Source organism: Microcaecilia unicolor, chromosome 1 (genome assembly GCF_901765095.1).
Source record: "Microcaecilia unicolor chromosome 1, aMicUni1.1, whole genome shotgun sequence".
Classification (NCBI taxonomy): Eukaryota; Metazoa; Chordata; class Amphibia; order Gymnophiona; family Siphonopidae; genus Microcaecilia; species Microcaecilia unicolor.
The window spans coordinates 521,730,118-521,757,507 of record NC_044031.1 but is presented as its reverse complement, the minus strand read 5'-3'; the positions used below and the strand labels follow the sequence as shown (position 1 = coordinate 521,757,507).

Below are 27,390 nucleotides of genomic sequence, written 5' to 3'. Positions count from 1 at the left end.
TTATACTAGTTAGACCAGACATTTAAATATCTCAAGGACATTGATGTACAGGAAGTGAGCCTTTTTCAACTGAAGGAAAGCTCTGGAACGAGGGAGCGTACAATGAAGTTAAGAGGGAACAGGCTTAGGAGTAATCTAAGAAAGTATTATTGCACAGAAAGGGTGGTGGAAGCGTGTAATGGCCTCCCGTGGAGGTTGTGCAGTTGAGGACTGTGTCAGAATTTAAAAAGGCATGGGATAAGAATGTGGGATCGCTTAGGAAAAGGAAGAGTTGGGAGTTACAGAGGATAGGCAGACTAGATGGGCCATTTGGCCTTTATCTGCTGTCATGTTTCTATATATCTCTGTTTCTTTGCACTACAGCAAAAGCACTCATCACGGTTTACAAAGAACATGAATATAATAGTCCACATATACACTGAAACTCATAAATAATACCACATAAGGAAATTTCTAAGAAAATATATACAATGCTGCCTCTGTTTCTCTTATTTTACATAAGTAAAAGAAACAGAGGCAGCACTTTTTAAAATTATTTTTTTACATTTTTGTTTGTCATTATCTCTTGTATCTCTGCTTTTGCTGTCTTGCCGTTTATTCTGCAAGTATGCGCTGTTAACTGACAAGCTCTAGACAATAAAAAGAACCCACTAATTATTCTACAAAGACTGTCTCTGTGTAATATCTGAAGAGACGTGGCCTGGCAGATGGAATCTCAAATTCAGGGGCTTGTATCTTTACAAACACAGATAGGGTACTAAAGGATTCAATCATAAGAATGGCACTGCCAGAAAAAGTGTCAGCACAAAGTGAGTATTATGTACTATGTATGGAGATCAAATGTCCAACATATGCAATCAGCAAATAGAAAAATGTGGCATGAAGTCATAAAAATAGTCCCAATTATTTGGGCACCATTGGGCAGATTAATAAAAACTTCCACGGTCAGCTCAATATCCAGCTTATAATCGAAAGTGATCGCTGGCCATCTTCCCGACACCAAATCGGGAGATGGCCGGCGATTTCTTAAAAGCGGTGAAATTGGTATAATCAAAAGCGGCATTTTTGACAGCATCGCCGCTTTCCTGTTGCTTTGCCGGCGAAAGTTCAAGGGGGCGTGTCGGTAGATTAGCGAAGGCGGGGCATGGGCGGGGCTACCAGATGGCCGGCTTTCGCCGATAATGGAAAAAAAAAAAGCGGCGTTAAACAGTATTTCGCTGGCTTTACTTGGTCCTTTTATTTTCACGACCAAGCCTCAAAAAGGTGCCCCAACTGACCAGATGACCACTGGAGGGAATGGGGTATGACCTCCCCATACTTCCCTAGTGGTCACCTATCCCCTTCCAAACTAAAAAAATAAAACTATAAACCTTTTTTGCCAGCCTTTATGCCAGCCTCAAATGCCGTACCCACCTCCATGACAGCAGAATGTGTTGTATCCTCCAACAGCCTTTCCCTGGTTGCGATGTGGCTCTCGGGTGAGTGTGACACCTTTTCTATTAGGTGCCCTGCAGAGTCACATTAGCAATGCATTTTGGTGGGTATAGGGTACTGGGCTCTACTCCAATGGTGCTATTCCCCCCTGCTAACTGGGTCAGAGTGTGCCCTGTTTTGCTTCCTGTTGTAGTCCATGCGGTAGTGGCCATTTTTGTAAGCCAGTTTTAGTTCCCTTTCCTGTGTTACCCATGTTAGAGAATGTAGTTCTTACCTTGAATGGTGCTGAAAGAGGGCATTGTACACCATTGTGCCAGCTCTGACCTACTGCTAATCTTAGTACCAGGGGACTCTTTGCAGGTGGGGCACAACCTCTGATCTGCAGTTAACTGTGAGTAAACGTGGTTATTTCAAGAAAATACTTTTTCAGAGAGATTAGTCTTCAGGTGTGAACTTGCTCCTTTTGTTTTGTAGAATGCAGTAGTATATTATAAAAATGCACTTGATGTTTTTTATTATTATTTACAAGACAGGTATTGAATAATGAGGGAAGCACTACCTTTATACAGAAGTCCAAAGTCAGTCTAAGGGCCCTGCTTGCTAAGCCATGCTAGAGTTAATTTTTTTTTATTGTTTGCTAATCATTAACGCACGCTAAAAATTCTAACGTGCCCTTAGCGCTGCTTAGTGAACAGGACCCCGTATATGCCAGTTCTATTGTATATATTTATTTCTACTTAAAGTCTGTTTGGATATAAATGCAAACAGTACACTATTAGCAGCCATGTTCATACAAAATTATTTATTTTCAGTGAAAAATAAATCTGATGGCTACTTGCAATGTAAATATTCCATCACTGTTTCATTGTTGCTACCAAGTATTACATATTTGGGGAATTTGCTTAAAACTTTGACTGGATGGACTGTATAGGTCTTTATCTGCCATCATCTTCTATGTTACTATGGTTTTAATTTGTTTATCCAGATCTTACATGCACATGGTATTGCTTTTAAACCCAAAGGTGAAACCTGAGGGTGGTTGCACAATTAGGTTTGAACTGTGTTGTTTCTGACTTTACTTGTTTTGGACTGCTTTAGGTTCTGCTGATCTGTACATCTGCCATCTGGAATTTTGGAAGATGGAAATGAGGAAATAAAAACTAAGTTTTGGATGTACTCTGTAGAAATTGTTTACTTTTGCTATGTGTGTATGAATGCCTGTTCTGGTGTGTGCATGTGATAATGTTTGAATAACTGTCTGTATTTATGGCTATGATTTCTGAAAATGCGCAAAAAGATATACTTTTAAATGCCCAGTTGGGTATATATGCTAATCTCAACTTTGTTAAATGTTTCAGACACATCCATCTACTTGCTCCCATGATGTACTGAATTCTATCACATCATGGGAGCAAGTAGATGAATGTGTCTGAAACATTCTGCCTCACTGTATTTTCAAATATAAGCCATATTGAACCCAAGTTTGCTTGGGTAAAAAAAAAAATAAAAATCCTTTATCCTACACCTTTGAAGACACCATCTATCCAACTGAATGGTGATGGCACAAGGAAAGCAAGTTTGGTCCAGTGCAGACTAACTCAAAATAATCTGTTCCTTAGCTGGGCTCTAGTATTATCATATTGAAAATGTGACCATACCCTGTCTTTTTGGTTATGTTCCACTAATAAATTAAACGAATAACTGCTTTGTTAAAAGGGATTGCATAACCTTTGGATGCATGACTAGGAACAAAAACATTTATGTAATATCAAAATTCCTCATGTATAGCCACAAAACAACCTTTTAGGATGGATAGTGTCCACATTGAGCTCATTTTATTATCCGCCAGAAAGAAGAGGTAAGAGTTTTCAGTTCTGGCAAAGTGTAAGTCATCACAAGAAAAAATATATAAGAAAACTAATGGTCTGCATTAGGGACTTATAGCCCATTTACCCCCTCCCCTTTTTACATGGTCAGACTAGCATCTGTCATTGGGGTAATGCCTGCACAGCCCATTCGCGCAACTATGTAAACAAAATACTTACTTTTATTATTATTATTAAACCACTTGTCCGTGAAACATGCTCAAAAACAGAATACTCCATTTGTGTATCTAAATTGCAAACTTTTACAAAAGAGATGCAATGAAGATATGATACCATGTGCCCCCCCCCCCCAAAAAAAAGGAGAGTTTAATTTTACATCCATTTAATTTCAATATATTCCGTCTTAATAAACACCAAACTTCCCAAGGCAGATTACAACAGTTAAGATGAACCTACCAGGAAACAGGATATCCTCACTGAGATTTGGCCAAGTATTGCCTGTCAAAGTTTTTAAAAAATCCACATATAGGCAATCATAAGCGTTTGCTATTGGCTTTTACATTAAAAAAAATGTCCCCATGCATACCTCCTACCCACCCCCACCCTGTCAGACTGTCAAAGTAATGCTTGGGTGTTTCACTTATATATACTATCTGCTACCACATTTGCTTATTTTCGATCTGACGAAGAAGGGCAACCTTCGAAAGCTAATCAAGAAATGTATTATGTCCAATAAAAAAGGTATCATCTTATTTTCTTTTCCATGTTTTATTTTGTTTGATTTCTATTGATAACCTTTATTGGCAGCAAAAGCAAAAATAAAGGCATACAGTGCAGCACTAAAAAACCACAATACAGCATTGCAAATAACAATGCAAGGTCCAGAACACAATACATTTTGAATATAACCCTCACCCACAGACCCCTCGAAACTACCCCCCCCCCCCCGATCCCCTCCTAACATAAAGAATGCAAAACCAAGTTTTAATATAGCAATAGATACTGCTCAAGTTTGCTATTGTTTTCAATCACGTCTGCCAACGTTTTAAGTCCCTCAATATGGCGGCAAGCTCCGCTGACTTCAGCGGACACAATGGTCCAGAATAGGATCCTGTCATTAAACCTTCCTGCACGCAGTCTTCTCTCATTAAACCTCCTTGTACACTGCCACGGGAACCCAGCAGGAACTACTTCCATTCCCGCGGGACTCCCGTTAAACCCCGTTCCACTGCGGACGGCTCTCTACTAACACACCAGGAATGGCTGCGATGCGACGCAGTCCGCACTCCGCACAACTTTCCTCCGCCCGTCTCTGACGTAACACTTTCAATTCTGAAGCGTGCGTGCGTCCTTCCTCCTCTGACGTCACTTCCTCTGTTTCCGGCAAAGGCCGAACGCCTCTGTGAAAGAGAATTGCGTGACTGCGTCAGCGTAAACGGGGTATTGGAGAGAAGGAAAGCTGCGGGATTGGTGGTGGGTGACCTCGGGAATTAGTTTGACGGTAGGATGCGGGCGGGGGTGTTGTTTGATGGAGAGGTGCCGGATCGCGGATAGGGAGGACAGAGGGAGGTATTGAACCGGAGAGAGTAAAAGAGAGGGATTGCGTGTGAGGAGGGCTGCTCGGAGTGTGAGGGCAGCTGAATGCGTGTGACTTGGTCTGACCGTGTTAAATGCTGTAACTAGTTCCAAAGCTTAGTTATACTGTCAAGTCTAAAGAAGTAATTGCAATAACCAACGCTTGATCAGCTGTCTGGTACATATCGTCATTGCTTGAAACCTATGAAAAATCCACCAATTTTCTTTAATACCGACTTTGCAGTAATCTTATACTTAAGAGGAATAGTCTTTATTTTCCATCAGACCAGTCTAGAACAGTTGAATTCTTCTCAACCCAGTCTTCGAGACTCAACTAGCCAGTCAGGTTTTCAGGACATCCACAATGAATATGCATGAGAGATTTGCATGCACAGCTTTCATTCTGTGCAGATTTAACTTATGCATATTCATTGTATCCTGGTATCCTGAAAACCAGACTGGCTAGGTGTGTCCTGACGACTGAGTTGAGAACCTCTGCTCTAGAAGCAAATGGAAGCAGAGAACAAGGGCTTATGAACTTCTGCTCTATATCTGGTACTGTGCAACCACCAGCACCTCTGTATTCATTGCCTTTAGCAGATGATGGACAGACACAGGACCAATAGGCTAGTTCTGCCTTTTGGCAACAGAAGAGATGGATAAGTTGCAGGTCTCTAATGGATTTCTTGGTTATGGCAGTGATTAAGGTAACAACCATCCTGGACGACCTTCAGTAGGATCTCAATCCTGCAATTCTGAAGTAAGCTTTCCAAGTGGCGTTCATTATCTAATATTACCGATGAGATCGCTTTGCAAGAGTGGGCAGTGCATTTGGAACAGGAGTGTTCAGGTCTCATCTTCGTTAATGAGGTGCTGTGTGTTGCATCTGTTTGGGGTTGGGCTGGTGGACAATTAGGAAGGAAATTTTTGTCTTTTGACAGTTGATCCTTGAGTTGTACCGGACCAGTCAGAGTTGGCCTGTTTTTGTATGGTTGATTGGATACCTTTCTGTCCTTTGAAAGCAGCTTTACATTTTCTTATTTTTAGGACTGTCACAAAAAAGTCCTTGTTCTGTGCTACCATTTTTCTGGTAGAGGAGCATAACCCATTTCTTCTAGACTGGTCTGGTAGGACTTAAGGAAAGAAAATTACCAGATAAGACCAGACTTTTCATTACATATTAGATCCATAAGTTCTACAATTTTCCAGAACGTATGGATCTAGTATTCATTTTTGGTTTTGTTTTTTCTGCACTGGTTTTGCACCGGTCAGTTTGAGCACTGAAGGGAATACCCTAGGTGTGATTGCACCATGGAACAATTTAGAGGTATTATAATATTGTTTTATTCTCTATTTTCTTAATAATTTCTACGATTGTTTGCTTTTCTGGCAACCGCCACACATTGACCAGATGACGTAAATGTATTGTTCATGGCAACACCTAGTTCTTTTCCTGGCAGGTGGCTGAGGGCCCTGTTTACTAAGGCGGTAGCATTTTTAAGGTGCCTAAAATTAGCACACATGCTAACCGTGTAGGTGCCTGTAGAGATATTTTATTTTATTTGGATTTTGCTCACACCTTTTTCAGTAGTGGCTCAAGGTGAGTTACAGATATTTTTTTGTCCCAGGAGGGCTCACAATCTAAGTTTGTACTTGAGGCAATGGAGGGTTAAGTGACTTGCCCAAGATCACAAGGAGCAGCAGTGGAATTTGAACTGTCCACCTCTGGATTGCAAGACCAGTGCTCTAACCACTAGGCCACTCCTCCACTCCATATTGTAGGCATGTACATGGTTAACACGCATTAAAGACATTAACGCGCCTATAACACGGCTTAGTAAACAGGGCCCTAATACTCTAACACTGTGTAACTGTAATTTATCCATATGTGTATCATTTGCATTTGACCACATTGAATTTCAAGAGATTCTGTGTACTTCTCCCAACCTTTCTTGAAGTCAGAAACAGTTTTTGACTCCTCCACCTCCTCCATGTGAGTTCCATAACTAATTGTGGGAATAGTTCTCCCTGTAAAGAATCCTGGATCTCCCTACTTCTAGAAGACCCCACAGTAGGGATACCCCAATCAACATCTGGCATATTAAAATCACTTAGTATTTCCCCATTCTCAGTTATATTTTGAATGTCTTCAATTAAATCTCTGTCCATGTCTTCAGTCTGTGAAGAAGGCCTATATATCACACCACTGTAAATACATTTTTCATTCCTTCTTTCCAGAATGACCCACAGTGTCACTTCTTTACCCTGTAGGTCTTGCAATTGTGTGGCTTTATTATTATCGTTAACAAATAATGCCATTCCCCCTCCCTGAACAGATTATAGTTTGGTATATCCCAGTCATGGCTCTCTGTAACTGTCACTAAATGTAAATCGGCCTTTTCCATTACAGCCTCTAGATCCATAACCTTGTTTCCCATACTACGGGTATTGGTATATGTTGTTTCCAGATGTTGCTCCATTTTCCCATTTGTGTAGAGGTATTTAATGCTTCACTTAAGCTGAGGTCTTACACTTACCTGGTACCTCTGATCACCCAGCCTCAATGATTCTAATTTAAAGCCCTCTTCAGTAGGTATACAATTTGTTGCTGAAGACACTTCTTCCCCTCTTTGATAGATGGACACTGTCTCTGCTCAGCAGCCCTTGGAAAATCATCGCATGGTCCAGGAAGCACTTTTTCCTATTCTGTGTCTGTGGGCAAAGAACTTTAGCAAATCATTTCCTTGAGGTGCCTCTGCAAATCACTTGCTGAAGCCAACAGTCTCCCTTCTCAGAACCTGTTGTCAACTGTGTGACAGCACCTGGTGAAGCAAAGAGGCAATTGCCTCTTTCACATACCACCATGGCCTGGGTCACTACCAGCCTCTCTCTCGCTCATGCACTTTTCCCCAGCCTTTACCCTGTCGCTTTCTTACCCCCACCCTTCTTTTAACTGTGTTTTTTGTTTGTGGGTTTTTTTCACTCTCATTCTCGTAACAGTCACTTTCAAGCAACTGATGTTCTTTGGAGTCTGCCACATATTGCTCTTACTTTGATATTCACAGAGCAGCATTTCCCAGCTCTGCACCATGATTTGGCTTCAGGAAGTTCATGGAAGTCTTATGGTGTCAAGTCTTACAAGATGAAACTGCAAGACTTCCTGCACTGCACAACTCAAGTTTATAGAGAGCTGAATCGTGATGCAAAGCTGGAGGTCAGTTTAAAGGAGAGGTGCTGGATTGCAGACAGGGAGGAAAGGGGGCAATATGTTGGACTGGAGAGAATGAAAGAGGGAGAGAGGGGAGACCGGTCCCCAAATGCTTACAAAGTGGGAGTGTTTATAGAGAGCTGAATCATGGTGCAGCATCAAAAAAGCCCCTCTATGTCAGCCAGAGACTGCTGGTTTAAGGCATTGGCTTCATCAGAGAGACGTTCATACGTTGGGCATTCATCACCAGTATTTATTCACGCCTCTAAATTATAGATATTGGAGGAATACATGTAACTCCTCATACACAGTTTCGGCCTTTTCTGTTTCTTGGGTAAATCCCTCAAACTGTTCCTCACCATCATCATCTGAATAGTCAGAAACTTTTTTTTCTTTTAGATCAGAGCCAAAGGCCCCCATGCACTCCTCGCTTCCAACACTTTTCAATGGTTGAGGATGAGCTGCCCCATCTGCCAGACCATACATGTTAGCTATGGTCAGCTTTTTGAGACATTCAGTGATGGGTGTCTCGTCCTCAACTACTGTTTTGATGACAGTTTTTTTCTGTACTGTGCATCTTGAAGGAGGAAATAATGCCTGGTTGAGTGGTTGTATCTTTAATGTTGTATTCTTTGACAGATAACTGGTTTTAATCTTGCCATCACGGCTTACCAAGCTGCCCTCCAGGAAATGGGCTAGGCAGTTGTCTAGCAACAGAGGGCTTTTGGTTCTAAATTTGTCTTTTTTAAAATTGTGACTGCATAGGTGGAGGAAAAAGTTTATGGAAACACTCCTCAAAAATCTCTCCTGTCATTCAAGCATTTTACTGTGCTGATACCAAAATGTCGATGTTTCCATGTTTTTGTGATGGAATCATCTGGTGACTTTGATTTCTGTTTTTTATCTTTTAACTGGTTTCCCGTTCACAATGGACTCAATTTTATAAATGGTGTCCAAATTTAGGCACTAATAAAAATTAGTTTTAAGTGGGTCTGGCTCAGTGTTGGGCACCGCTTATAGAATTAGCATTTGCCACCAGGATCCACGCTCAATTTTGGGCATGAGGATTTACAGCAGCTAAAACCTGGTGTAAGTTATTGCGCCTAAATTAGGCGTGGATCTCCCTTATTCGGCAAAACTGCACGCAAATTCCAGGAATGCCCCGATCCACCCATTGCTGTGCCCCCTTTTCGGATTTGCTTGTAAAATGTACATGCAGATCCCTGCACTTAAAGATGCACGTGCAAATCTAAGTCAATGCCAGTTAACACTAATTGGCTCGTTTTTATCAATTGTGTGTTCAAATTGTGTCAATACCCAAATTTGTGCATGCAGTTTTAAGCGCCATCTATAGAATTAGAGTGAATATGGCATTGCCTCCTGTCCCATGGCTTTTTAATCTCCTCCAGAGTCTTGAGGAAAGAGTCTTTTATGAGGTGCTTTGTCAAATATATTTTTTTTTAATCTAGGTACTGTGTTAACCAGTGCTATAGAGTTGGTACAACATACCTTTGACTCCGACTCCTCTTGTTTTTTGGCATGGGCAGCTTGCTTCCATCTCTGGTTGAAGACCTTGTTTTCATTTCCGGATGTCTAGTTCAGTCCTATGTCTGACTGCAGTGCTCAATTCCATCTCTGAAGGTAGCACACCCTTTCTTCTCTGGTTGTTGGTCACACACCCTTCTGTGAATGTGGAGAGTTGATGCTTTTCATGATGTGCAACGCAAATCCATCTATTGTTGCATCCTCCTACTGGTGCACAGATCCTCTGCCTATAGAACAGAGAACCATTTTTGATTGCGGAGCTCAAATCTATCACGGAGTCTGGGATCTCTCCCTGAGTCTGAAGCACTGCTACTTCAGAGAATGACACACCATTCCATCTCAGGCTCTGGAACATTGTTCCATTTCTACAGATGCAGCTCAGTTCCATCTCTGAGTGGAATTTGCATTTACATTTCTGTACTTGGCATCTTTCTCCTTCTGGGACTATGCAGAATGGCCCATTTCCACACAGGCTTTTTAGCAATAGCTCTTAGTGCAACTCTAGACTGAGTGGAGGGCACACTTTGTCTTTCTGTCTGTGGAGCATGCCTCCTTTTCTGTTTCAGGGTTTGTTCCTTTTCCTCCTGAGTAGCATGGCCCTAGGGTTGGCTGTGGGACAGACTTGGTTTCTGTTTACATAGCCTTCTGTCCTGAGATGCCATATTCACATTAGCTTTCATTTTCATAGTGAAGTTTCTGCCTTCTAGCAGAAGGCTAATATTCTCAGTGATTTTGTATGTTCTACAATGTGCACTTATAGCACATGCAAAATCATTGAGAGATGGCAACCCCAATGAATGAACTGCTATGCTTCACCCGATAGTGGTCCTGCGTGATCACCACGTGGGTGTTTGTTTCTCTGAGGGCTCTTCTCTCAACACATTGTGGGTGATTTTTGTATTAGTACTTGTTTCCTGTTTTTGGATATAAATGCCATTCATAACTAAATAAATAAAATGCTTACTCTTTTGTGTCAGTTTTTCTTAAATGAATCTGGAAGTCATACTTCTTAGGTAGCAAGTTGTCTGCTTCTTCCTTGGGGCAGGATTTTTCGGTGTTCTCGTTTCACCTTTGATTTCCAGGATTATCCAGTTGTCTTCTTCCTATTTCCTTTTTCTACTTAAACCCGCCCCCTTTTGGATACTGCTTTGCTACATCCCATTAGTCTGGTCTGGTATGATGACAAGGAAAAATTATATCTTACCTGATATTTTTCTTTCCTTGAGTCTGCCAAACCAGTCCAGACACCCGCCCAGTACCTTCAATGCTTGCTTTCTTTCCTTTCAGGTTCTCTTAGCTCAGTATCTGGGATGGATTTTGTTTGGTTTATATATAGGTATTTTTTTTTAAATATATTCTCACTCATACTTTTCCAGCATAAGTGAATTGCCTGTATGCTGGTGGTATATTCACTTCCTTTTCTTTATAGGGTTTCTTGGTTGATTGAGACTGCTGGATTGGAGTTGTATACTGGCCGCTACTATGGTCAGAGGCACTACTGCTTGGCTAATCGAAATACTGAACAATGCAGGCTGCATGATACACTTAAGGAGCGAATCACAAGAATTGCTTTTGTCTGTCTCCATTCTCTGGTAGATGTCATAACCTATTAGTGTGGACTGGTCTGGTAGGACTAAAGAGAAGAAGATTATCAGGTAAGTCATAATTTTTCCTTATTTCACCTAGGAATGTTACCCCGCTGGTTTGACCGTTACCAAATCAAAATTGGAGTGATTGAAATAACCCATATCATTGTATTGCCAAATTAGTTGTTTTCTCTAGTGTCTGTTATCATTTTTATCTCCATTTTGTATAGAATGTAGAGATCAGAACTGATGTGTCCATGTTGGAATGTGTTCAGTTCCGGTGATATTTTGGAAAAGGATCTGACAGCATAAAGCCTTTCTAAAATATCTGCGGGATTGCATGTGTGTTTGCCAGCATGTGCAGCAAAAGCAGCCATTCTATAAATAACACATATCTAAAAAATGAACAGCATGTACCCGGCAATTTCCATGTGGAGTTGTTAGCACTCAGCATGTCCTCGTGTAGGTGCCCCATTTTCCAAACCTGCATATGTAAGGTCCACCAATTAAATATTGAGGTTATAACTTGAATTTGGCTTTATTTTGGAGATGGAAATAAACTATATAGGATTAAGGAAGGTGACTCATTTTAATCCCGCTTGTAAAGCCCTGACTGAAATGAGCACTTGGAAAAAAAAAAGACAAACTTGTGTGTGTTTTGAACTGGTATAAAACTCCAATTCATAGTTATTCTTTGATATACTGCTATCATTTTAATATCTAAGCAGTTCACGGATCTGTATTAAACTATTTTGGGTGGATAGGAAAATACTACAGGGTTCTAGTTTACAGTGTATGTGTGTATAATAAACAGTAGTTAAAAATGGCAAAATAGCGCAACTTTGAAAAGAATATTAACAGTAAAACTAATGTGCTCTGCTAGAACTGAGACTGAAAACAAGAGAGAGATCTGTAGGGATGGATATAATTGGTATTGAGAGAAAGCAAAGTTTAATCTAAAAGAAAGGCCTAGGTGAAGTAATATGTCTTCAAAGCTTATGGGGGAGGTTATTCCAGAATACAGATGTAATCGGGGAAGCTGTTAGTTGAATCATGCCAGGCATCTGAGCTGGAGGGAGTGACTAGATTTTGTTGATTTGAACAAAGGGTATGAGAGGGCATAAAGGGAATAAATGAGATGTAGAGGCATAAGAGAACACCTGTGTAGTAAGCCTGGTATGTATTAATGATTTTAATCAAGATATGAAAAGAAATGGGGAAAACCAGTGATCTTTAGGGAGAAGGGGGTGACATGATCAGGTCTCTTTTTCACATACAGGAGTTTTTTTCCTATATACATGCTCCCTTTGTATAATGGGGATTGCATACCCCCTTGAAATCTGCATGTTACGAATCTCCTTGTGTAAATGGCAACTTTCTGAAATTGGTCTTTACACGTGTATGCCTTATTCATGTGTAATGTTATATTTACACATAGATATGTTTCTGAAGTAAAGTCCTTGATTATCTTTACTCATTGCAAGCTTTGTACTAATGTAAACACCACCAGAAAATATTTTCAATATAACATCTTGCTGCTTTCTCACAACAGTCTAAATAATTAATGTGAAGAAAAAGACCTCAGTAATGAAGCCTTCTCAAATAACACTAGTTGGTCCAAATGAATGTACAACTAGTTTTTAAGAAGTTGGATGTGAATATAAGGTACAGCCAATTTCTGGATCCAAGACATAGCTTTGAAGTTGTTCAAACAGCTATGAAAATAGTAAATAATAATAATAATGCAGAAACCTTTTCAACATGCCATTGGAAATTGATCCTAAACTATTAGATAACCTGAAAAATAATGTCTTCCAAGAAGCTGTGTGATCCACAAGATTGCATCTTATCAATCATACATGGTCCAATATAAGGGATTTCTTCTACTCTACTTATTCAAATACATCTTGATGTAGTTACCCACCTGTTCTCTCAGTATTTGGTGCCTTTGACACTTAGTCTAGAATATTAGCATCTGCCGCTAAAGCCAGACGTCTTTCCTGGCTAACAAGTGCCAGGTCAGTGAGAGGGTATGCATTCTCAGTTGATAGATGCCCCATACATTAATGACACTCTGGTGAAAATGAAATGGTATATACCAACAAAGATCATATTGTAATATACTGCATCATCTCTTCCCTGTAACATCAGATCCTACATTGTCCTCTATACAAACCATAACATCTCATAGGATAGGCTTCCCATTCAAGAAGAGGAATTATCTCCCTTTTATTAGCAAACAAGACTCTAAAGCAGTTTTATTCTAGACCTCATCAAAGAAAGCAGACAACCAAAATAAGCTGGCCCAGATCAGCTCAAGTAGCCGCTGCCTTTTCACTGAACCTTCCAAATACTGCAGTTTTGTTTTCAAACATGCAGCCTGCTAACCTGTTGGGTGTTGGGAGCATTGCTTTCTCAAGAATGGCAGAACATAACAGATTCTGGGTACTCAGCTTTTTAAAGTCTTGACAGTTATCTTAGGTTTCTATCCTTTCAACCAGAAAGAATCTTTTCTTGGTCTCACCTATTACAGTCTCACATCCAGCATCTTTGGAAGGAAGTCCTCCATTTGCAAGCTAATAAAATGTGTCTGATTGGAATCCTTTATTATTATTATTATTATTATTATTATTATTATTATATCGCCTCTGTGCCAAGTACTTCCTCATCCCTAAGAAGACAGGTGGACAGTGCCCCATTGTGAACCTCATAGACTTCAGCCTTTCTCTGCGAGAAGTAATTCAAAATGAACATCCTTTCCCACAGTCCTCCCTCAATTAACCAAAGGGGACTAACTGTATTTGTTGACTCTCCAGAATGTATATACCAAAGCATCCCAGTTGCAGAAAGTATCTTCACAAAGCAATCTTTACCAGTTTGTTAGTATTTTTTATACCGCCAATTAATATGCAAAGTCCTCCCATTTAAACTATCCTTAACTTCTAGAGTCTTCACCAGATGCATTTTAGTTGTGGCTGCCCACATGTAGAAGCAAGGACTCCAATCTTTCCCCAGGATCTAGCCATTTCCATTAGGGACACAACATTGCATATGCTTAAGTTCCTTGACTTTGTCATCAATTTCAACAAATCAATTCTTTAGCCTACAAAGAAGATCTTATCTGCAGAAGCTCTTGTGGATATGGAACAAGCAAAGATGTTTTCTGTAAAACAAAGTGCAAAATCAAATACAATCTATTCAGAGAATTCAGTACTCCTGGTAGATCACAGCTAGAACCTACCTAACAGATGCTGGGCCATATGGCCTCTTTAGTGCATGTGGAGCCTCAAAATGAGAAAACCGCTGTGGGACTTCAGGTCTCAGTGAATCAGCAAACTCAGCCCTTATGTTTCAAATTTCATTTACATAATTAAACCATATTATTGTTAAGGACTACCAAAACCAACCTGCTCATCTTCAGGGTCATTCAGTTATCATACAGGGTCCATTCAACTATGTCAAAATGCAGTACGACTCTAGAATGTTGCATTCTAAGCCACTAACTCGGAGTCAAAACCAATTGGCAGATGAGCACAACAAAGTTCCTCAGCCTCACAAGTGGTCCCTAGATTCTCAAACTATAGGACATTTTTCAAAACTGGGGGGCACTCCGGACACATAGTTGTTTGCCAGCAGTGAAAACCAAAGTTTTCCCTCTCTTGTTTAATGTATGCTTCTCCATTTCATCTGTCGCAGGATATGCTTGCCATAGGCTGAATTTGGTTCCTCATTCATGCTTATCCACCCATTTCTATGATACTGAAGACCATGCACAGCTTCCAAAGGATTCCCAGCACAATGATTCTCATAACACCATATTCCATATCATCAAGCTGATCAATCCATAGACTGGTGGGTTGTGTCCATCTACCAGCAGGTGGAGATAGAGAGCAAACTTTTGCCTCCCTATATGTGGTCATGTGCTGCCGGAAACTCCCCAGTATGTTCTCTATCTCAGCAGGTGGTGGTCACACACAGCAGCAGCTCTGGCTAGGCCTCCAAGCCTAATTTTTAGGTTTTGTTGAGTGGGGTTGAGGGCTCTTTTGAGCAAGTGCAAACCTGGTGGTGCCAGGTCCCTCCTTTTCTCCCCCCTCCCGCTGGCTCCGTTTAAAAAAAAAAAAAAAATTTTGAACGTCCTTAAAGGCGTTTATTTCGACGTTTATTTAAACGTTTATTGCAGCTACTCACTGGGACACCAGGTCGTTACAGCTCGGAGCGGACAGCAGGTAATTTTTACCTTTTTATAGCGGGCAGGGGGATCCCCGATTTATCTCCACGTGGCATATGGCGTCGGAGGGCGAGGGCGTAAAGAGTCGCTCCCCGGATCGCTTGGGCGCTTCTAGAGGGGATGCGGGGGTCTTAAAGCCTGATTCGCCCTTGTTGGGTGACAGTTTCGTGGCCGATGAATGTCCCGGTCCTTCCTCCGGCGTGGCGATTTTTCCCGCCATAAACGCCCATCCCCCGCTCCTCGCCTCCGCCATCTTGGCCGGCCACGCGGCTCGGACGGCTTCTTCTTGGGCCGCCCTTGAGGTTGGAGACATTAATGCCATAAACGCCCTTAATTTGGGCGACGGCACAAAAGCGGCTAAAGTTAAGCGCCGTTCTTCCCGCGCGGCTCCTTCGCGGAGTGTCGCGCCGGACGCCATTTTGGATGCGCAGCATGTCTCTCCCCCGCTCTTGCGAGCGCCGGTTGAGGGTGCGTCTAGGGCTGTTGCCCAGGCTGCGGAAGTACACAGTCTGGGGGGTTTCTCCCCCGAGTTTGTTTTGCTGCTGCATCAGGCCTTCCTTATGCAAAACGCTGCCCCTGCTCCCTCGTCTGGTAAAGAGGTTGAGGTTCCCAGAGGTAAACGCCCTCGGGTTGATTCACAGGCCTTGGAGGACTTTGTCTCCTCCGAAGTAGATGAGGGCAGCGTATCTGAGGTCTCCCAACGGTCCTTTGCGGATTCCTTGGAGGAGACGGATCCCCGCTCGGTTGGAGCGGATGACCCCTCTGCAGCGCGGCTTTTTAGCTCAGAGGATTTGTCCAACCTGTTGTTACAGGCCATGGACACTTTGAAGATTTCCTCTCCGGAGGACGTCTCTCCCTCAGCCCCTGTTGGCTCTGCCATTATGCTGGGGACGAAGCGCCCGCCTAGAACCTTCCACGTGCATGATGCCATGCACACCTTAATTGCGGCTCAATGGGATGTCCCGGAAGCGAGCCTTAAAGTGGCTAGGGCTATGTCCCGCCTCTATCCTTTGACTGAAAGTGAACGTGAGGCCTATCTGTGGCCTACCGTGGATTCTTTAATCACTGCGGTGACTAAGAAAACGGCGTTGCCGGTGGAAGGTGGCACGGCCCTAAAGGACGCCCAAGACAGAAGATTGGAGGCGGCCTTAAGGTCGTTCTTTGAGGCAGCTGCTTTAAGTTTGCAGGCCTCAATTTGCGGCTCCTATGTGGCCAGGGCGTGCCTGACTATGGTGCAGCGGGCTTTCCCCTCGGATCTTTCCTTGAGGGCTGATTGGCCGGCCCTGGAATCGGGCTTAGCCTATTTGGCAGACTTGCTGTATGATGTCTTGAGGGCCTCAGCGAAAGGCATGGCTCAGACAATCTCTGCGCGGCGGTGGCTTTGGCTGAAACATTGGTCTGCTGACCACGCCTCTAAATCCCGCCTGGCTAGATTGCCTTTTAAAGGCAAGCTGCTCTTTGGGGTCGAGCTGGACAAAATCGTGACCGATCTCGGCACGTCTAAGGGCAAGAAGTTACCAGAGGTCAGGGCTCGAGCCTCTGCCCCCTCTTCCTTCAAGAGGAACTTCTCCCCCAAGCAGCATTCCTTTCGCAGAGACCGCCGTCCCGGAGGTGCTCCCTCCGGTCCTCCCCCAGGGTCTCGTACCCAATGACGGGGCCTGGGTCCACGCCCCAGTGCAGATTGGAGGACGGCTGTCCTCGTTTATGGGCGAGTGGACCACAATAACTTCAGACGCTTGGGCGCTGGAAGTCATCAGAGACGGCTACAAGCTAGAGTTCTGCCGACCCTTAAAAAACGGGTTTGTACTCTCTCCCTGCAAGTCTCCGGTCAAAGCTGTGGTAGTGCAGCAGACCTTGAACAATCTGATCCGCCTGGGGGCGGTCGTTCCGGTGTCAGAAACTCAGCTTGGCAAGGGATGTTACTCCTTTTTCTTTGTGATTCCAAAGAAAGGAGGTTCTGTACGGCCTATCCTCGACCTCAAAGGGGTCAATTGGGCCTTGAAAGTTCGGCACTTTCGCATGGAGACCCTCCGCTCTGTTATAGCGGCAGTGAAGGCAGGAGAGTTCCTGGCATCCTTGGACATCAAGGAAGCGTACTTGCATATTCCCATCTGGCCTCCTCATCAACTGCTTTCTGCGTTTTGCAGTAATGGGCCGACACTTCCAGTTCAGAGCCCTCCCGTTCAGGTTGGCTACTGCTCCGCGGACCTTCTCCAAAGTAATGGTGGTCTTCGCGGCCTTCCTGAGGAAGGAAGGAGTTCAAGTCCATCCTTATCTGGACGACTGGTTGATCCAAGCCCCCTCTTATGCAGAGTGCGGCAAAGCTGTGAACCGGGTGGTTGCTCTTTTGAGCTCCCTGGGTTGGATCATCAACTGGGAGTAAAGCCAGCTGCGCCCGACTCAGTCCCTGGAGTATCTGGGAGTTCGATTCGACACCCAAGTGGGCAGAGTGTTCCTGCCAGACAATCGGATTGTCAAGTTTCAGGCTCAGGTGGACTAGTTCCTAGTAGCCTCTCCTATTCGGGCTTGGGACTACGTGCAGCTGTTGGGCTCTATGCCGGCCATGATGGAAGTAGTGCCCTGGGCAGGGCTCATATGAGACCACTACAACAATCTCTGCTGCTGCGCTGGACTCCGATGTCGGAGGATTATGCTGTGCACCTTCCCTTGGACCCAGCAGTGCGCAAGGCGCTGAGCTGGTGGACGCAGACAGACAAGTGGTCTGCAGGAATGCCTCTGGTGACCCCGGAGTGGATTGTCGTCACGACAGACGCCTCTTTGATGGGCTGGGGAGCCCACTGCTTGGGAAGGACAGCGCAGGGGCTCTGGTCTCCTGCAGAGGCAAGTGGTCTATCAACCTCCTGGAACTCAGAGCCATTCGGTTGGTGTTGTTGGAGTTCATCCCGGTACTGGTGTTGAAGCCTGTACGGGTCCTGTCGGACAATGCCACGGCTGTGGCCTATGTCAACCGCCAGGGAGGTACCAAGAGCGCCCCTCTAGCCAAGGAGGCCATGAATCTATGCCAGTGGGCGGAAGCGAACCTGGAACAGCTGTCAGCGGCCCACATTGCCGGAGTCATGAATGTCAAGGCGGACTTTCTCAGTCGCCATACCTTGGAGCCCGGAGAGAGGCAGCTATCTGCTCAGGCGTTCTTGGGCATCACGAAGCGCTGGGGCCAGCCGAGCCTAGATCTGATGGCGTCATCGGCCGATTGCCAAGTGCCGCGCTTTTTCAGCAGAGGACTGGACCCTCGATCCCTGGGAGTAGATGCTCTTCTCCAACGGTGGCCGACACAAGAGCTTCTCTATGTGTTCCCGCCCTGGCCCTTGTTGGGCAGGGTGCTAGACCGGGTGGCAAAGCATCCCGGCAGGGTAATCCTGGTGGGTCCGGATTGGCCCAGACGTCCCTGGTATGCGGACTTGATCAGGCTCTCAGTCGGCGATCCTCTGCGGCTGCCAGTGGAGCAGGGCCTGTTACATCAGGGTCCCGTGGTGATGGAGGATCCCTCCCCCTTTGGTCTTACGGCCTGGCTATTGAGCGGCAGCGTCTGAGACAGAAGGACTTCTCAGGCAAGGTCATCGCCACTATGCTGAGAGCGAGGAAGCGCTCTACTTCTACTGCTTACGCCAGGGTTTGGCGTATCTTTGCAGCGTGGTGTGAAGCAGGCTCACTTTCTCCCTTCACTGCTCCAATTTCTTCAGTGTTGGCGTTCCTGCAAGAAGGTCTGGACAAAGGCCTGTCGCTCAGTTCCCTGAAAGTTCAGGTAGCGGCTCTGGCTTGCTTCAGGGGCCGCCTGAAGGGGGCTTCCCTGGCTTCGCAGCCAGATGTGGTGCGCTTTCTCAAGGGAGTTAATCACCTGCACCCTCCTCTGCACTCAGTGGTGCCTGCGTGGAATCTCAACCTGGTGCTAAGAGCATTGCAGAAGCCGCCTTTTGAACCCTTGTCGAGGGCATCTCTGAAAGACCTGACGTTGCAAGCAGTCTTTTTGGTGGCTACCTCTTCAGTCAGAAGAGTTTCCGAGCTCCAGGCACTCTCATGTCGAGAGCTTTTTCTGCAGTTCACTGAGGCAGGAGTGACTATTCGCACAGTGCCTTCCTTCCTGCCCAAGATTGTTTTTCGCTTCCATGTGATTCAGCAGCTCTGTCTCCCTTCCTTTCGTAGGGAGGTCTACCCAGAGGAATACTCTGCTCTCAATTTCTGGATGTGAGACGAGTCATCATCAGATACTTGGAAGTGACCAATGATTTCCGGAAATCGGATCATCTGTTTGTCCTGTTTACAGGTACTCGTAAGGGTCTGCAGGATTCTAAGCCTACAGTGGCAAGATGGGCAAGGAAGCCATTGCAGCGGCTTGGGTGGCCGCGGGGAAGGCCCATACCTTTGTCAGGCATTACCGCTTGACTGTGGCTGCTCGGGCGGAGGCCCGGTTTGGAGCTTCAGTGTTGCGGTCAGGGATTTCTATGTCCCGCCCTGGGTGAGTACTGCTTCGGTACATCCCACCAGTCTATGGATTGATCAGCTTGATGATATGGAAGGTAAAATTATGTATCATACCTGATAATTTTCTTTCCATTAATCATAGCTGATCAATCCATAGCCCCTCCCAGATATCTGTACTGTTTATATTCTGGTTGAATTTTAGGTTCAAGTTTAGCCTTCAGTTACTTCAGGAGGACTTCGTGTTCAAGTTCTTCTTTCACTTGGATTCTTCATGAGTTGAGACGAGTTTGTGTTACAGTGAGCTGCTGCATTCCTCTCCCCTCTGTTTTACGGGGCTGGATTGAGATTTAAATTCTGCCGGCACTCCCTCCCGCTTCGTGCGGCTGTAGGGCAGCTTTGTACCCCTCCCGCTTCGGCGGTGTTAGGGTCAGTCAGCTCCTCCCGCTGTTGCGGTTGCAGGATAAGCCAGATCCCCCCGCATCGGCGGGTGTGGTGTCCCTCCCCCGTTCCGCGGGGATGAGCTGGACGGATTCCCCTCCCCCACTTGTGTGGGGATGAGCTGGGTTAATTCCCCTCCCCCGTTTCGGCGGTGGTGAGCTGGGCAGAGTGTCCCTTCTTGGGTGTAATTCTCTAAGTGCTGAGTCCTGCGGATGGAGCTTTGATATCGACATACTGAGGAGTTTCCGGCAGCACATGACCACATATAGGGAGGCAAAAGTTTGCTCTCTATCTCCACCTGCTGGTAGATGGACACAACCCACCAGTCTATGGATTGATCAGCTATGATTAATGGAAAGAAAATTATCAGGTATGATACATAATTTTACCTTGGTCTTGGCAAAAGTGGTTTTCTGTTCTCAAACAACTCTCTCAGTTTTCCCTCTGTGCAGATTCCACGTCTTTCCAATTTAATAAAACACACAGAGTAAATGATGGCAGATAAAGATCCGCACGGTCCATCCAGTCTGCCCAACAAGGAGGCCAGAGCTACCCCCACAACTCTGTGCAGGCCCTGGTTGCCCATGCTTAAATGCTGGTTGTCAAGTCTCCACCATGCACTATATATTCAGCCAATCATGATGGAGTCTTGGTTATAACCACATATCATCCCCAACTATTGCTGACAGTTTTCAACTTACCAGTCGAAATGTCTTCCCCCTCCCCTCAGATCTGCATATCATCCTCGCTCACACCACGTGACAGAGTTATCTACAACACTGGAGTTGCCAAAGCTTTACCTGTCTTGCCATTTGCGGGACAAAGACTGTAGAAGTCTGTCTGGCATTGGTCTCACTTCCCACTACTCTTTCCCAGGGCAGCCATGATGTTTCCATTCTCTTTCTGTTTTGGCATCCACTGTGTCTACCCCATGCATTTTTGAATTTGATCACCATTTTTGCCTCTACCACCTCTCCTGGAAGGGCATTTCAAGGTGTCCAGTACCCTCTCTGAAAAAATATTTCCTGTTGTGACTCTTAAGTCTACCTCCATTCATGTCCTCTAGTTCTGTCACCCCAACATCTCTGGAAGAGATTTGTTTATATATTAATACCTTTCAAGTGCTTAAATGTTTGTATCATATCTCTCTCGTGCACACACGTATACATATTCATGTCGTCCAGTCTCTTCTCATATGCCTTATGGCACAAACCCTGTACTATTTTTGTTGCCTTCCTCTGAAATGCCTCAAAGTTGTGTTGTTCTTTTTTTGTCCTAGAAGAAGAGATACAGTTCTCCAAGTGGGGCCTCACCAGTGAATTGTACAGAGACATCAACACCTGTATATGACTCTCTCTATGCAGCCTACCATTCTTCGGGCAGTAGCCACTCCCTTGTCACATTGTTTTGCTGCCTTGAGATCCTCAGACACTATCACACCAAGGTTTCTCTCCTGGTCTCTCTCCTGATCTGTGCATGTCAGGCTCTTGCCCCCTAGCACATACTGCTCTTTTGGATTTCTACACCCCAAGTGCATCACTTTGCACTTCTTCACATTAAAATGTTAACTGCCAAACATTTGACAATTCTTCTAATTTTTGTAGATCTCTTCTCATGTTGTCCACTCCCTCTGGGGAGTCCACTCTGTTGCAGATGTTAGTTTTATCCGCAAAAAAGGCTACCTTTTTCCTTCTAACCCTTCAGCAATGTTGCTCAAAAATATATTGATTAGAATCGATCTCCGTACCAAGCCCTGAGGAAAGATCACCACTCTTTCCTGCCTGCTGCCTTGGCGCTGATACTTTCATCTCCACTTTTTAAAAAATGGCTGTCGAGACTTCCAATGGCGGCCTCGCAACACGGCTGCTGCTGGAAGTCTTGGCATCCATTTTAAAAAAGCGGAGACAAGGATCAGCAGCACGGCAGCGGGCAGGAAAGAGTGAGATTCTTTACTGCCCTGAAGAAGCCACTACACCATCAGGGTACCTTGAGGTATGTGCCAGGAGGGCACCCAGGGCTGGAGAGGAGGTGGATGGATGGAGTCGGGATGATAAGTTGAAGCCATTTAAGCAAGTCTCTATTTCATCTTCCTCTCACAGCTGTCGTCACCGTACACTCAATGCAAAGCAAGCAAATCTATGAACTGCCTCATCCACATTGTCATTCTTCATTGTTGGTGGCATTTTTATTTAATCTCACGTATATTTTCAAACATGCTGGCTTGTTGCAGCATATGGATGTACACAGAGGAAACATAATAACGGAATAATTTTTCATAGGTACATAAGAGTAGCCATTCTGGGTCAAACCAATGATCCATCTAGCCCAGTATCCTGTTTTCCAAACAGTGGCCAAGCCAGGTCACAACTACCTGGCAGAAACCCAAATCATGGCAACACTCCATAATACAAATCCCAGGTTAAGCAGTTGCTTCCTATGTCTATCTCAATAGCAGACTATGGACTTTTCCTCCAGGAATTTGTCCAAACCATTTTTAAACCCAGATACACTAAATGCTTTTACCACATCCTCTGGCAAAGAGTTCCAGAACTTAACTGTTTGTTGAGTGAAAAAATATTTCCTCCTATTTGTTTTAAAAGTATTTCCATGTAACTTCCTTGAGTGTCCCCTAGTCTTTGTACTTTTGGAACAAGTAAAAAATCGATTTACTTCTACTCGTTCTACACCACTCAGGATTTTGTAGATCTCAATCATATCTCCCATCATCCATCTCTTTTTCAAGCTGAAGAGCCCTAACCTCTTTAGCCTTTTCTTATATGAGAGGAGTTCCATCCCCTGTATCATTTTGGTCGCTGTTCTTTGAACTTTTTCTAATTCTGCTATATCTTTTTTGAGATATGTTGACCAGAAATGAACGCAATACTCAAGGTGCGGTCGCACCATGGAGCGCTACAAAGGCATTATAGTATTTTTTGGTCTTATTCACCATCCCATTCCTAATAATGCCTAGCATCCTGTTTGCCTTTTGGCCGCCGCCACCACACACTGAGCAGAAGATTCCAGCGTATTATCTACAATGACACCCAGATCTTTTTCTTGAGTGCTGACCCCCAAGGTGTGAACCCTAGCATCAGTCTATGATTCGAATTATTCTTTCCAATGTGCATCACTACTACTACTTATCATTTCTAAAGCGCTACTAGACGTACGTAGCGCTGTACACTTGAACATGAAGAGACTTCTTGCATTTATCCACGTCTTCCTGCAATATTTCGCAGTCCTCACATGTTTTAATAGCCTTGAATAATTTTTTTTCATCTGCAAATTTAATCATCTCGCTCGTCGTTCCCATGAATCTTTAATATTCTCAGAAGTCTCTTATGAGGAACTTTATCAAAAGCTTTCTGAAAATCTAGATACACTACATCAGCCGGCTCACCTTTATCCACATATTTATTCACGCCTTCAAAGAAATGATGCAAATTGGTGAGGGCGTGAATAAGTATGTGAACAGTCTGTGGTAACGATATAAAAGAAAAAATCTGAGTAGAAAGGGTGTTTATTGGGCAAAGCCACCTACGTTAAATGCAGAAACAGAATTAAATGATAGTAAATATGCCCACAAAAGATATTTTTCTATTAGATGGCAAAGAGCCTGATTTACTAAGGCTTCGTTCATTCTATGTCTGTGGAGAAAATGCTTGGTGAAAGTGGCCTAAAATGTATTCAAGGGATTTACTTATAATATTTTTGGATCATTGCTTTCCATTTTATGTTGTCCTCCCTGGAAATGTATTTAGTTCTTCGTAGAAGTTTATTTCATGTTTGCTTGGAAACGGACCCTTAAAGGCTATCAAGCCACATTACTCAATTAAAGATTTTTACATGATGGCTGTTCAGTCTTTAGTGGTGAAAAATGTTACTTTTAGCTAGAGTTTATTCATTTAGTTAGACTACAGCAGTTTTAATAACTATACAGACAGATAATGAGCAAAAACTTAATTAGGGGTAGAAAAGTCATTTATCCGCAGTGTTTTTCTGGCAGTGTTCCGTGAGGTCTAAGGTCCACAGGAAACAGATTTATTTGTCAAGGTATCTATAATATGCATGAGAGTTAAAATGCCTGGATGCAGCTTAGAAACGTATCATTTATATTCATTTTAGATATTCTGAAAGCCAGATCTGTTGCATTAGGCTCAAATATCTAATTGGAAACCAGTGACGTAGAGTACATTAAAGCAGTGGTTCTAAACCAGTTTTCAGGACATACCCAGTGACTTGAATTCTCAGAATATCCATTATGAATATACAAATAAGATTTTCATACAGTAGAAGCAACACATGCAAGTTTATCATTAATATTCATTGTGAATATCTGAAAACCTTATTGGCTGGGTTTTTCTTAAGAAATGAGTGGAGAACTATTAACGCATGTTACTCTTGTTCTCCAATATGTCCCTTACCAAAACTTTTAAATATTTGCAGTTAGAAAATGTTTTCAAGAATTTTGTCCTAGACGTGGAATGCAAGACCCTTTTTGAAAAGGGAAAAAAAAGAGGTCTAGTATATATTTAAGACCTTGAATGGATCTTGTTTGTTCTTTCAGGGCTGAAGCGAAAAAGATGACTTCCAAAGAAGAAAATTCAGCAGATGTAACCCCTGTCCTGAGAATAAGCCAGCTGGATGCTCTTGAATTAAACAAAGCACTTGAACAGCTAGTTTGGTCCCAGTTCACTCAGTGCTTTCATGGATTTAAACCAGGCATTTTAGCCCGCTTTGAACCAGAAGTCAAAGCACTTTTATGGGTTTTGTTATGGAGATTCACAGTCTACTCCAAGAGTGCAACTGTTGGACAATCCATTTTGAATATACAGTATAAAAATGACTTATCCCAAATTCAGAAATACCAACCCTTGAGTAAACAGCAGAAATTATGGTATTTGATTTTCACAGTGGGTGGAAGATGGCTGGAAGACAGATCTTATGATTTATTTAGTAGTCATTCATTAGGCCCGACTTTCCACAAAACCAAGCATTTCATTAATATTACAACTGGACTTTTGAAATTATGTGGCTTGCTGAATTTCTTGGTTTTCCTTCAGAAAGGAAAGTTTGCAACATTAACAGAACGGTTTTTAGGGATACGATCAGTTTTCTGCAGACCCCAGGATGTTCGTCAAGTAGGATTTGAATACATGAACAGGGAGCTTTTGTGGCATGGTTTTGCTGAATTTCTTATCTTTCTTTTACCTCTTATAAACTTTCAGAAACTCAAGGTCAGACTGGTTTCTTGGCTTAAACCCATTGAAGGACTTCCTAGTTATGATGCCTCTGTAGCACTCCATGGCAAAGAATGTACTTTGTGTGGAGAGTGGCCTACAATGCCTCACACCATTGGCTGCTCTCATGTTTTCTGTTATTACTGTATTAAAAGTAACTATATGTTTGATATGTACTTCACCTGTCCTAGGTGTGGCTCAGAAATACAGAATCTACAACCACTGAAATCTAAAATTGAAATGACAGAAACTCAAGCTCTCTAGAGATTGTACAGTGTACATATGTTCATTCTGAAACAGTTTATCTCCTGTCATAGGGAGACAGGATTATGTCAGTTGTTTTCTAGGATGATCTAAAACTGCATTTTTAATATCATAATATTGAGATTAGGCACATATGACAATGATTTTGGTTTCTAAATTGGGTCATGTTTTATTTTTGTTTTGCATCATGATGCTAACCAGAGTAAAATTTGTGTTTGGTGACTGAAAAAATTATAGGTGACTGGAATACGGTATCTTTGTCACATACTGGAGCTGTGTCAGTGGGTTATTGTATGATGCAGAGAGTGTCCTAGAGGGTTAGAGATGTCAAATTCAGTCGGAGGACTGTTTGCTGGATTCTGTCATGCAGGATAGGGGTTTTGCTCTGTTTCTGGGCATTTACCAAATCCCAAGGCTGATTATAGTTAAACTGTTTGGTAGCCTGCTTGCCTGTATGAGATGACAGCCCAAGGATTACGTTGACACAAGCAACCTATTCCATCATAGCTGTAGCAGCAGCACCTAGAACTGGAATGAGGCAAATAGACTGGGTGGAATATCTAGTATGACATAACAGCTTATCATATATCTCCAATGGTGATCTAACAGAGGACTTCATTCTATCAACAGCACACCTTTGGAAATGTATCAGAGAACTGACTAGAGGAAAGATGAAGTCTTACGTTATTAAATTTGTATAATGAAATTTAAGAGTATTTTGACTAATAGTAAATTGTATTATGTCTTGCATCTGTGTTTCTGTATATGAGGACTAATATCTGAAGAAAGTACTTATCTTGCCTAAAAAGATCATATAAATATTTCCGATTGGTCCAGTTTTCTCAAAGACCAGTGTGGCTGCTATAGCTGCAATATAAATCTTCAGTTATTTAATCTATAGCTGTCATCTGTGAACATGGTGACATAAAGACACAGATAACTAACTAAAGATAAAGTGATAGCTTATGAGTACTTGAAGGTGGTAGAAGTGTGGGGTGTTTTGTTTGTTTGTTTTTGGTCAAGCAGTTTTTCTCCTCCCTTGAGCTTCAGCTTATTTGGAACCAGTCTCTTACTGGTTGTGATGCGCTGAGCCATCATTCAAAATTAGACGGTTTTTTCATGATGCATGTCAGCAATCCTTGAGCATGGGCCAGAAACTAAAAATGCCACTCAAAACTGACAGATGTGAACTTTCATTCTGGCTTTAGGTGTTACCTTTGAGCAATGACTGGCTCCCGCCCCTCCAAAAAAAAAAAAAAACATGGCAAACCTGGGGAGCAGGAGCCTTGACCAGAAATTAAATTTATTTTCTTCATATGGTAACATGGGTTGCCTTTAGTAAGCGAATTGATCAACAATTTTAACCTGTGTATTTTACCCTGGTTATAGGAAATAAACTCACTTCTGTTCTACCATAATGTTTTTGCATTGTTTGTTCTTGTTTTTCCATATAACTTGCTAAGAAAAGTTTGTCAGAATGAAAGAATGGACATAGAACAAAATTTAAGACCCCTTCCAGTTTCCTGTGGTAGCACAAGAGAGAGATTCCATTCATGTTTAGGGGTGAAGAACTTTTGTTCATGAAAGAGGAATGGGACATGGTATG

At 43.2% G+C, this 27,390-nt stretch overlaps 1 protein-coding gene across 6 annotated transcripts; it reads left to right on the top strand.

The window, feature by feature from the left end:
• Positions 1-4,633: 4,633 nt before the first annotated feature.
• Positions 4,634-27,188, top strand: PEX2 (peroxisomal biogenesis factor 2). 6 transcript variants are annotated; one of them, XM_030215692.1, is made up of 3 exons: positions 4,650-4,733; positions 11,018-11,243; positions 24,848-27,188. In XM_030215692.1, the coding sequence occupies exon 3, from the start codon at positions 24,864-24,866 to the stop codon at positions 25,782-25,784; it is 921 nt and encodes a 306-aa protein (XP_030071552.1). In that variant the 5' UTR covers positions 4,650-4,733; positions 11,018-11,243; positions 24,848-24,863; the 3' UTR covers positions 25,785-27,188. The 6 variants fall into 6 exon arrangements, with proteins under 6 accessions (XP_030071565.1, XP_030071548.1, XP_030071552.1 ...); XM_030215697.1 differs by having other exon boundaries at positions 4,694-4,733; positions 11,185-11,243; XM_030215705.1 differs by lacking the exon at positions 11,018-11,243 and having other exon boundaries at positions 4,634-4,700.
• Positions 27,189-27,390: the final 202 nt, after the last annotated feature.